Genomic DNA, 13,163 nt, shown 5'->3' on the forward strand with positions numbered 1-13,163 from the left:
TCCCACCGCAGAACACGAGTGTGAAATGTCAGAATGTGATAAGTGACTTTGATTATAATAATTATAAAGCTTTAATATTACACGTATCAAAAGTGAGATACGAATTGAATTCTTACAGAATTGTTCCATAAATTTCGTAACTGTTATGACATTTTATTTCGAAAATCATAAACTGCGTACTTCGTTTCATAAACTTGCTTCAAATGAGTACCTTTTTCAAAGACATAAAACCATTTAATAATCACGTTATCTTAAGTATTCGTAATTATATTTATTTTTACATGTATTCCTTTTTTTTAATATTACATAATAGGTATAATTTTAAATACATCGATATAATATGCAAACGGAAAACTTTAATATTTATCTTGTTTCATTATCATGTTTTTAAGACTCCAGACTAATACCAAGGTTAGTAAAAGTAAGTTCAAGGTAAAGTAAAAACCTGTGAATATCCGACTGCTGGTCAAGACCTCTCCCTTTGAGAAGAAGACTTAGAGATGGGTACAATGCAGCTTGGTGGATCACTATGAGAGTCTACTGGACTTATTTATTATAACTACACAATCCTGTCTCTAAATTACAGTTATTTCAAAAATTATTACGATAATACAGTTGCTTTCAGCGATTTAAATATTATAAAGTTAATAAATGCCTAATTAAATATGAATAGACCATGTGGAGTAATTTACATTGTATCCCATTTCGAAAAATAAAGCTACTGTAAATACAAACAAAAGATCCTGAGATGAATATTTCAATGAAACTAATCTCGACATATTCAAGTTTCCTCTGTGTTAAATAAATAAACTTAATTAATATTAGGTCTTATTACTTCGGGTAATATTCACTGAGACAATAAAGCTATGAGGGGTGAACAACCCTTCTACTTAAAAGAGGGTTCGATGCTATTGCAATAATTAATTGTTAACGGATGATAGAATGATTACATCTGTCTTTTGATATTTATTAAAGTATAAGAATTTTGGCACCGTGTTTCAAAACGTTACGCTTTTCAGACATTTTAGTAAAAAGACCTAAAAGACTTCAACTGTCAGGAAACTTTTGCATGATAATACATTGAATGCCTAAGTCAAGCGTACGGTAATGTCTATGTTAATCAATAAACGAGAATTGAGAGTAAAATTTTATGAATGCGTCACGTTTGGGCATTTTTCTATATAGAGAGAAAAGAAATATGTTAGCGACAAAATTAATTCTTAATTTTTTAAACCAGAAGTGTCACTTATTGTGTACAATGCAGCATGCTTTTTTTTTTCATTTAATTTCTCCTAGAACGTATTCCATTGTTACAATTATCCTCATTTTAATTTATCGTCCTCAAAGCAAATCAATTAGACGTCTGTGTTGGTTATACAAGTCATTCTGAGACTCAGGTTGATTGAGACTACTCAACCTTTAGCAAATAATAATAATTAGAATATTAATAACTTTATATTTCAAACTATTAATAATTTATGTCTAGAGGAATCGAACGTTTAATTTATTAATCGACTACCTAAGACCTAACCTAAGATTTTATCATATGTGGAAAAGTGTAAGTAATTTTGGCGGGCTTTTAAAATAATATTACTTTAGATAAAAACAAAATAGTGTGTATTTTATGGCAGATCACAAAGATAAATATAAATCATAAATTGATGAAATAATGGTTAAGTGTGACTTTTTAATATATAATAAAACTATAGAAAGGAGTTTTCTTACGTAACTATGTAGATTGGACTCTAATGGATCTACAGTAACATAATATGACATGCACGCTCAAAATCCTCGATCTTATATTCCGATGGTATAGCAATTCAGGACAGAACATATTGTTTTGAGTCGAATCATTGTAAGCCTAGCTTTTGTAAAAAAAAGACAGTTCTGTTTTATAAAATACTGGGATTTCAATCCAGAACCTCAAGACATTCAGCTTAATAAATTCGTTATTATTTACAAAACTCTTGAAGGCAAAGTGAATAAAATAATTATTAGCAATTGCTATAATTTTCTACTTTGATTTGTCTAAATCTTGTAAAAAAAAATAAGTTTGCGCAGTAAAAATATGCTGTTGTCGTTTTTTTTAAATTATTTATAGTGTCCTATTATATACTAGCATTTCTTTATACATCGCTTTAACAAAGCTTTTTTTAACTGATCTAGAAAGTAGATTATAACTTTATTCTCAATTTTAAGGTGTAATGATGAAAGTTATATAATTATTAATGTATTCCATATGAATAAAGTTAAAAACAAAGAGCCTGTGATCGTTTTAACATTTTTGTTAAGTTCTGAACGGCACATTCAAATACACGTTTGACATTGGCAGTTGGCATTTGACAGAAGATTCGATTGACTCAATTCAGTTGCCGATTACGAGTTTTGTTGTTGTTATATGTTAAGCAAAAAAATTAAGTTATTTTAAATAATATTATTACATAATTACACTTATCCAAATACCTCAAAATTTTTATAATGCGTTTCATAGTAAAGCAAAATGGGTGTGGTAGTGAACGTATTGGTCGCTTAACGGGTTTCTTCAAGTTTCCTGGTGCTGTAATTGAAACTCCGACTTCTGCACTTTTTACCCAAGTATGACATAAAATGTCTTTATTTTGATTAATATTACACGTCGGTTCGTTTGTAGAACGTATGTCATCGTAGTTATGAATATTCGTATAACCACGTGGTTTTCATGCTGAGATTTTTAATAATAAACTTGCGTCACACAGTCAATAATAAGTTTTTACGTATTGATCACTGATTCCTTTACACTTTCTGATCTGTGCACTGTAATAAACTTCTAATAATTAATTTTTACCAACCATAATAAAATGTAAAATAATAATAATAGTAAAGTACCAAAAATAATATTCCCATAATTTTTAAATATTTTTTTCTAGGGTGGAAGCGTTGTGCATTTAACATCAGATGTGCTGTCACGGGTGTTCTCCAGTCCTCAACTTTTATGGGTTCCTCTTTCCAATTCAATTCAACTAGAAAATGGTGTCAAAGTACAAAATGATGGAGTAGCAAAGTTTGCTGGTTTGCCGGGACATGTGGCATGTGCAACATTAAATAATTTGTCTGAAGTAACACCATCTGGACACTTTGAACCTAATAAAGTGCCACTGTGGACAAAAAATGGGAAAAAAATGTTATCAGCTAATAGGTATTTTCAAGTTAAAAAGCTATAGAACAATTTGCAATATTTGTGATTTGTTCCTTTATTTATATATAAAAATCATACTTTTAGGATAAACATGAATTTACAGATATATGGATGTAATGGAAGTTTTCAAACCAGACATAATTTTGGCGATTGCAGATGGCCGGACGGCTCTCAATGAAGGCACTAAGAGGGTATTGAAGGCTGTGAACAGAACAAGTCAAATGCTCAATGAATGTGTAGATCGTTATAAAGCTGCCAAGGAACTACAAAACAGTACTCTTGTTGGTTTGTATGTTGTTATTATATATCAATATTTATGTGTTTAACAGTTTATATAATTAAGACTGCCTTTTTGGTCTGGTTGCATGTCCCAAGCGATACAAACCCTAAGTAGGGCTGATAAAAAGATATTGGGTTTCTCCATCAAAACATTTTAAATATAAGCTCGGAATCTGAAAGAAGTGTGTACACTCCCTCTAAAGCAAGTAAAGCCACTGTTCCGTTCCTTGAAGTATTTTTGGTTGTGTTGGATTTACTATCCCATCAGACTACACGACTAAGAGATAAGAGAGTACACCTGTGTTTTTGCATTATATAAGTCCTGTGCAGTTGGCAGGTCACCCTTGAGAATAACCACAGTGGCTAAAATCAGTTTGGATTACATTATCATCATCATAATTTGACAGCAGGATATAATGTATTATGTACTTAATTTACTTTTAACATCATAAAAGCAATATTAAAATAGTAGTAGGTAGGGTAGATAAAAAACATTTTATCTTATCTATAAATACAACATAACAAAGTGTTTCGTTATGTTTCTTTCTGTAACTCTGTATTCTACACATCTCAACTGATTGTGATACTATAATTAATATTTTTATAGTATTAAAATGCACCTGTACAAAGCTGTGACAGGTCATTAGTAGTCTATGAATGATAACAAATAAGTTTACACTTACATATATACATAGGCAAGAGCAATAGTTATTGGCTTGAGAACAATCAACAAAATTGTAATTGAGACATTACTTCCCTTAATTATTTAGAGGAGTTCAAACTAGATAGGTTGGTTAATAAACTTAAAAAAAATATAAAGATATAATATTTCTTCATCTCAACATTGAAATAATTATATATTGCAGTATTCAACAAGAAATGTAGTGTTATAAGCCAAATATGCACCCCGTAGGATGCCCGCATACACAGGCCGACCTTCAAAGCGACGGAGAGTATACCGCTGATTTACTATTGGGTATTCCAGGGTATCGGGGCACACTGAGCGTCCTGGGCACCGGCGATTCCACTTTCACGTGGGGCTTATTAAATAGTGGCATCTTTAAAAGAGTCACCCTGATTGTAATTAAATATAACAAATTTTATGTATCTAAGAAAATAAAATTTAATAAATTTCAGGTGTAATAGTTGGTGCGGCAAATCCGAAAAAATTCGATGAATGTGTACAAAATGTTTTGAAACATGTTGATACCTTAGGAGGAATAGCACTGGAAGGTATCACAGATGGTACTGTTGAATCAATGGATCTAAATATAAAGATGTTAAATGAAGTTTTCGAGAAAGTTGGTGTGAGTTGTCTATCTTAGTATTATTTAATGCAAATAAATTAAAGAAAAACAATAAATTATTAATGAATTGATTTATAGTTACAGTATAGTAACAATTACATAATAATTAACAATAATAGGTATATTAAAAAGATTGTAAAAATGTAATTTTATATTAGGAAGGATAAAATAAGGTCTTGGGTTAATTTTACTCGGGCTTAAAAGGTTTTTTTTTTTAAATATCTATTAAACAATTGAATAAATTACTACCTACTTGCAAATACTACTTGTAATGCTTATGCAAAATATTGCTTACTTTGTGTTTCTTTGTGAATCTCATATTTGACAGTGAATGAAAACATTATGAGGAAACCTGCATTTTACAGCTTTTCATCTGTATGGTGTGTTCACCAATCTGCATTTAAGCAGTTTGGTAATTAAAGCCCCATGCCTTCTCGTCAAGAGGAGCCCAGGTCTTTACCACGCAGATATTTATTCTTGACTCAAATAACAACAAGTTTACCTTTTTTTTTCTCTGGTTTTATTCACAGAATGCAATTCCCAAAAATCTGGTTCATATAATAGAAGGTTGTTGGAACCCGACCGTCATATTATCTGCTATTGAATATGGTTGGGACGTGTTTGATGGCACTTACCCGGTGAAGCTGACTAACGCTGGTATCGCTTTGAAACTTAGTTTTGATGTTACCAAAGATAATGATACAATGTATTTATTGGACATGGTTGATCAAAGGTAAACAAACATATCCTTAAATTTTACATATTAAAGTAAATACTCCGCAAGATTTAACCCATCTGTAACGTGGCTACTTAACCTCAGTTGGTTTTAGTGTAATGTTATGCCTCCTTCGTTGGTCTAGTAGCTAGATATAAAGCTGCAGATTCAAACTCCAGGACGGGCCAAGAAAAAGTTATCAGTATCATCCTAAATCTGGAACTTGGAAATTGGTTCTCTCCCGTGCCTCGGAAAGCGCGTAAAACTGTTGGTCCTGCGCCCGAACCTGCCCGGTCGTGTCGGATTATGTGAGTGACACAAAGGAGAGTGCGTGGCTTGTCTCTCTTGAGATCGGTCACAACATTCATGTTATGTGGTCTAAAACCTTACTCGATAAAGGGGCTACCTAAAGCAAAAAGATTTTTGAAATGATACTGCCTGTTCGGAGATTAACACATTAAAATAACGATTTATTAATAAGTATCAATAAATATTTATACTATTTTCTTATTTATAATGACAGAAGATATGTATTAGAATAAATTTATTATAATATTAGTACACGTACTACACCTCTATTTGTACCTAGCCCAGTGCCCGATGACAAGTCCGTCTATCTTATTGAGCAATAAATTTGTGTTACCATATTAAGATTTTTGAATGATATAAAATGTTAACAGAAAATCCTTAACAATTTTTTAAATTTAAATGGGACCGATTACAATTAAAACTTCCAAAACAAAATTACACATTGCGTTCCAAAGTCGGTTATAAAGTAGTAAGAACTTACTCAAAGAACAAATTGATTCGGATGTATTATCTATGTTTTAATTATATAAATTATGATATTTAATTAATTTCAGATACAAGGAAGATTTCACTCCCATTTTAGAAGACTGTGAATGCCTTGCGTGTACGAAGAACACCCGTGCTTATATTCGGCATTTATTAAATACGCGTGAAATGTTGGCTTCAGTTTTATTGAGCATGTGAGTTTGTTAATAAATATTTAAATTAATAGAAAAATTAAGTACCTACCGATATTTTGATGTTTGGTTGATAAATTTTTTACTTTGTGGTAGGGTTTTGTGAAAGCCCGTCTGGGTACCACCCACTCATCTTAGAATATAAGTAACAAGGTGAGCCAGTAACTACATAACATCTTAGCTCCAAGGTTGGTGGCGCATTGGCGATGGAAGGAACGGTTAATATTTCTTACAGCGCTAGCCGCTAATGTTTATGGGCGGTGCTGATCACTTACCATCAGGTGGTACATTTGCCCGTACGCCAAAATATATCATGAAAAAATATATATTTTATAGCAAAATGGAAAAAGTTGAAATTGTGATTATTATTATTTATTTCTTGTTAGCGTTTACACAATAAAATATATACTGGTTTTAATACTCAGATAAATCAATGTTTCATTGAATAATAACTCAATTTGCATTCCACATTTATGTAGATATTCAGCTTAATTATTTTAGCTTAGATACTTCTTAAATAAAATATTTTACCATTCATAATACAACTATTAGTATTTATAAATTTGACATAATTCTTATATTTTTTTCCAGTCACAATCTTCATCACTTCGACCAGATGTTCGTTTACATTCGTAAACACATCGCCTCAAATACGTTTGCAATATTCAAGCAACATATAACAAAGCAGTGTGAAATGTTGAAGACATTCGCGCCAGATCGATATAAGGGCTTAAACGAAGCCATAGACAAGCAAACATTTCAGAAAAATAAGAAAATACGTGTGAGTGAAGTACTGAGTAGCGGCTTAGTTAGTAATAATTGTACTTAAATAGTTTTATTAGAACATCCGCCTTGTAATTATTGTATTTTGTTTTTATGTTGAATAGATAGAATTAGCTTTGAAACCGTTTGATGTGATTATATATAAGTAGTTTTTGTAAATAAGGGTTCATTTACAAATTAAGGTATTCTTATTAAAAAAATATTGAAGCGGAAGAAAATATAAGTGTTTGATAGAAGCAAATTTTATGCAAAGGATTCATTATTTGGTTGTCGGTGCTAAAGACCGAGCTAATTTTATTTTTAAGTTCAGTGAATATTGTGAGGCCATCTTATACATTTTTGAATAAATTATTAGATAATATATATATACAATATACTGTGAAATAGCATGGTGGGGGCAGTATCTCCATAACATATTTGTCTGACTGTGGGACATAATGTATGTCTGATTCGATAATATTTAAAAAAGACGCAACAATCATATAAACTAAATACAACTTAAACTAAAATATTATTTGAATTTTCATATGTATTGCGAATTTTTGATTTAAAAGAGAATGCTGCACTCTCTCTATGGTTGTATCCAATGGCAGTAGGGGTAACGATAAATATACAACTTGATGTGACGTTATTGAGTCCAGATTATATATAGTTGAGTAACAGTGTTGTACTATAGATAAATATATATTGATCAAAAATCGTTTGTAGTGTACAATGTAGCAGAAATATTAGCAAATCGCATGGAATTATAAAAGTAAGGTTTTTATTTTATCTTATTCCTCCTACCATTGAAATATACATTGAAGCAAAACAAATACTATTGGTCATATTAGTTTTTGAGCTTATAAAAACGTATACTTTAGTAAGTTAAGCCGCTTGAGGAGAAGGAATGGTGATTATTTCACCAAGATGCTCCAATGAGGTTTAGAGAATATGCATAAAATGCAAGTGCAATATAAATGATACGACAAAATTTCGTTGATATAGAAAACAACAAATTCCAAGTACACAGATAGGTAGTAAACGAACCCAAAGTAATATTACATTAATACGTACCTTATAAAAGCTTATCATGGTATTTTATTATTGAGAAACAAATTGGGCAGGAAATATCCACTGAACTGTGCGCAATTTTGTAATCCAACGTTTTTTTTTCTAGTGTCAGGGTATTTTTCAAAGATTTATCGAATTAATCATTTTAGTTTAAATAAGATATTTGACAAAAAAATCAATATACGTAGCGACTAGTGAGAGGTTCTTAGGCTCTCAGCATGTCAGACTGAACAACCCTTATTCAACTCGAATCGATAAGAATTATTTCACCGTAATACGTAATGGAACGAACTCAAAGTATACTTAAATGTAAGACAACACATTCCATTCTGTAAATTTAATTCTGCACTTGATTGACAGTATAAAGTATTTTTATATAAAAGAAACAAAGTTCAAATTAGGTATGCAGACTTGATGGATGTTTTAATGAAATGGACACCTGCTGTGTCGAGTTTTTTGATACACGTTTAAAATATACGCCAACGTTCAACAATATTAAACGTCTTTTATGATCAATGAGTTTCTCATGTATCTGTTAATACGTATTTTAAAACATTTCATTTGTTTTAAATAATTTACGAACCCAAAAATAATATCAATGTTATCTTTAGGAGTTAACATAAACGACTTTAATACAAGCTGTGATTACTGACCTAACCAAATAACGATTTATTTGTATATACGTAGATGATTAATTTATATCCATTTAAAAGACATCAGTTGTGTTTTTTTTTTTAAGTTACATGATTCGCTCATGCAATGGACGGGTGCAATTTTAGCCAAAAAATATACCTCATGCGTACCAAGTATTTACTTCCAAATTTGTACTTTTTAGTGAACCTGTATTTTATTTGTATGCATTTCTAACTCCTTCATATTCTGGAAAACTATATTAAGATAATTTTTTTTTGCATAATATATAAAGTACTTAAATATTTTTTAGTAGTTTCGTGTTTGAGGATTTTTAATTTTTGCCAGAAAATAAAAACATTACTTATAATTAATAGGTAATCGGGACAACTCTCTGTTCCTTATTAACTTATGCGATATATGTTATCTATTAAATATATATTCGATATTCAAAAGCGATCATACCTTTTTAATATTTTACTTTATCTGTAAATTACATGAAATCAGACTGATGATTATTAAAAAAATCCTCGTTTAGTTCAAGACCTCATACGACCTCATACTCTCACGACTACATCAAACAACCAAATATTGTATAATAGTTTAATTAAAATCAATATAATAGCCAATACGTAATTAATTTAAAAAAAACGTAATTTAATTTTATACTTTAGTTCTTTTTATTAAAACTAACGAAGATAAGCTAAAAATAAATCACTAATTTTGATTACAGAACTAATTAAAGAATGATAACTATTTCGTGACTCATGTATGACTAATGAGTATCCCATATCGATATTGTTTTGAATTGGAAACTGAGATTAAAAGTTGTTTTGGTTACGTGATCATTACGATGAATTCCGTTATCGCAACATGGATCTTCCAACTCGTTCACTTGAAATTTATTTTATGTTATATGATAATAATATCCGAAAAATATGAAGATATGTCAATTTTATTTAAAACTTTCGATTTTTTTACAGTTAACTATTTAATAATATACCTATAGTAATAAGTATAAGGGATAACTAAATTTTATAAATATGAATAAGTTTCATTATTGACAAATAATATAATATACAAATAAACATGCTTATGCAGAAATATATGCCTTGATTTTTACAATAAATTCTCATAAACTATATAGTTAAGCGGTAGCTCTGAAACTGCTCGCTTAAAGGAGTACTAACTTTATTAAAAAACTTGTTATTGAAAACAAATGCAATTTTGAAATAATAGATAAAACAAATTCCATTCCAATAATTGTCATTTCAATTACTGAAAAAAAAATTTACACTCTCTTATGTAATGTAGCTTCTGTTGATTTTTTTTTTTTAATGTGACAAAAATGTCTTAAGCATCAAAAGTAATAAACAATAAGCCTTAATTTTAATGTAGTCGTTTAATTAAATGTGTTCGTGTTCTACATTCCGCGTGATTTAAATTAAGAATAGTTTAATTTAGATTAAGTTTACTGTTATAATTTCATTTATACTTAACTAGTTAAATATTATTTGTTTTACATTTGAAAGAAATGTAATTTCTTTTTTTTTTTTCTTTTTTCTTGTTACTTGTTGTCATGGGCTTTGTATTATCGGGTATATTTGTATGTAAAAAAATAAATAAATTAACACATTTTACATAATATTTTATTGACGATATTTACACAATAATTTTAGTGACGACACTTATTGAGCTAGGCATATCATATGAAATGTGCATCAACTTGTGTAATTGTATTACATTACAAATATATTTATTAAAAACTAAGGTAAATTTAGAGGATTTGGCAGGATTTCGCTTGAAATTCACGTTTCAAATTCAGGCCTAACTTGCTACCGATAAAGTAATACATATAACACAACCTTTATATAAAATATATAAAGTAATATTGAAACAGCTGCTTTTATTTATAACAATATAAATATCAACAAACTTAAATTTGCATTATATTATAATGAGATATCAATCGAGTGTAATTAGTACATTTGGCGATAATTTATCTATGTATTGGCACATAAAACAGTGATTTAGTAGCCTAGTACCAGCTAATGCAATATACATTAGACGTATCATAAAACATTCATAATTCCAATAAATTAATAATTCTATTATCTAGATAAAACAGATTAAAAAACATTAAATAAGTAACTTTCTCCTCTATCTGTATATCTTGCCTTTCGAAAGTCATGTAAATTTTCTAAAGAAGTATATTCGACTTAAAGATATGAACTTTAATTCGATTAAACGTGAAATTTATTATTATTAAGAAAGCGTTAAAATTATTATTTAAAAATGGAACATATATTTTTTTTTTTACAAATAATTTAATTGCATCGAGCATTTGTTCAGGGATACCCAATAAAATTACACATTAAATTGACGTAGTTTATATAACATAGGAAAGTATTATTTAGTGAGGAATCATTGATAAGTGTAAGAAATGAAATATTTATCTGGTTATATTATCAAGAGCTTGTGATATGTCCATCACAGATTAACATGTAATCCCATTGGCTATAGCAATACTAAAAATATAAACGGGCTAAAGAAAAATGTATAGCTGAGACATTCTAATATCTAAAATATTATGTGATACAAGTAATATGAAAGCAAGACTTTCAGATGTTACAAAAATGGATGACAATTTAGAGTAATATTGACCGATTAACTTGTAATTTTGAGATCCATATCAATGATAAACTCGTTACCAGTGGGAACTTAGTCCCTACGCTCCACAATTTCCACTGCACTAAAGCTAACTTCACGTTCACTAGATATTGTTAGCCATGTCCCTATTCACTGGTTTTACACTATTTTTCAGAGTATCACATGTCCTTATTTTTCTTTTCACATTTAAAAACATACAAATATATTTGCTTCCTGATCTTGCACTATACAAACTCATTTGTACCAGGCGTGTTGAGAGGTTCCTGGGCCTGGAAAAAAATAGTCAAATAAACTTATTGCACATTTATTTTTTATTTTTTATTGAACTATGTTTATTCGGCATGTATGTAATAAAAAAAAAAACGATTAGAAACTTATTAGTTACTCTTTTTCACCAATTAAATGACATACATAGATATGTTAATTAAATACATTTCAATAATTACTAGTCATGTACATGTTCATTTTATTACAGCAATTACACGTATATTTAATATTGCATCAAGTTTTATAGAAAAAAAAAAAAACAAAACCAAATTATCCATTGTTTCGACTTGAAACTTACCAAATAATCAGTGCCCTCGTATGAAAACGCATGAAAAATAAATATTTCAGCAGTACAGTATTACAAATTTGTCTAGATAACTACGCAAATTACGATACAGAAAATATATAAACATATTATTTTATGTACAATATTAAACCTACCATCAAATACCAATTTTGGCAACTATATTTTAATACTGATGCGGTAAAAACGTTGGCACAATTTATCGCCACGATCTTAACACTAACAAAATATCATCTATAAATTCCTTAAAATAAATCCTAGTAAATATATTACGACTAGATACATCAAATTTAAAATGTCTTAGGCAGACCTTACCGTTCACTATTTTTTACCTAGTTAAATATTTTTTTTTTACTATTTACACTTTGGCCATAAGTAGATATAGATAGGGGTTGTATAGTTTCATTGTATGTAAAAATTAGTTATGATATATTGAAAAATAATTTTTCGAGCGTAGAATAAATAGAAATCGTAAACAGAAACCTAAGTAGATCCTGTAGCCTACTCCTTCCATTTACACCATTCCGCTTTAGGACAGTAGCGTTTATACGAGCGACTTATCTAAGGCTGTTCTGTATGTTTAACGTGCACTCCATAGCAGTTAACGCTCTCACCTCTTCGCCGACGGTACTTGGGTATAATTTGCTGCCAGGTGCGTACCCATTCTGCTCCAGGGAGAACTGGTTCTCTGTTGTTTTGCGATACACGGGGTTGTCGAAGTTCATTGATGTTACATTGCGGTGCACGTAATGACGGTACATTACAACCGCGATCTGTTGAACAGTAAATGATTTTACATGATAATTTAATTGTATTTAAGTAATCGATCTTAATTTATTGATTATAAAACTTTAATTATGCTCGTTAATTGGCCTTGATTATTTTTATTTTTGAATGAAATTTGCAAACATTTTGATGGATAGGACAAGATCTAGTAGATTAGTCAAATATATTTAACGATAACAAAGATAAGATTGTTTTACCGAACGGCTAT

General features: G+C 29.7%; 2 protein-coding genes across 13 annotated transcripts in view; one reads left to right on the forward strand and one right to left on the reverse strand.

Moving 5' to 3' along the window:
* Positions 1-2,364: 2,364 nt before the first annotated feature.
* Positions 2,365-9,481, forward strand: LOC125077826 (queuine tRNA-ribosyltransferase accessory subunit 2). Its single transcript, XM_047689913.1, has 7 exons — positions 2,365-2,595; positions 2,907-3,175; positions 3,279-3,460; positions 4,592-4,761; positions 5,292-5,494; positions 6,340-6,465; positions 7,054-9,481. The coding sequence occupies exons 1-7, from the start codon at positions 2,479-2,481 to the stop codon at positions 7,289-7,291; spliced, it is 1,305 nt and encodes a 434-aa protein (XP_047545869.1). The 5' UTR covers positions 2,365-2,478; the 3' UTR covers positions 7,292-9,481.
* A 1,074-nt stretch (positions 9,482-10,555) lies between these two features.
* The window catches only part of LOC125077755 (low-density lipoprotein receptor), a 213,642-nt gene continuing 211,034 nt past the window's right edge, over positions 10,556-13,163 (reverse strand). For 11 of the 12 annotated variants that reach the window (XM_047689833.1, XM_047689890.1, XM_047689841.1 and 8 more), the window contains 2 exons: positions 12,784-12,942; positions 10,556-11,867 (listed from right to left, as the gene is read on the reverse strand). In XM_047689833.1, coding sequence (XP_047545789.1) covers positions 11,823-11,867; positions 12,784-12,942 — 204 coding nt within the window. In that variant the 3' untranslated portion in view covers positions 10,556-11,822. Of the gene's footprint in view, positions 11,868-12,184; positions 12,943-13,163 lie in introns of those variants that run through there. The other variant, XM_047689815.1, reaches the window with a different exon arrangement.

The sequence above is a fragment of the Vanessa atalanta genome, chromosome 1 (assembly GCF_905147765.1).
Source record: "Vanessa atalanta chromosome 1, ilVanAtal1.2, whole genome shotgun sequence".
Lineage (NCBI taxonomy): Eukaryota > Metazoa > Arthropoda > Insecta > Lepidoptera > Nymphalidae > Vanessa > Vanessa atalanta.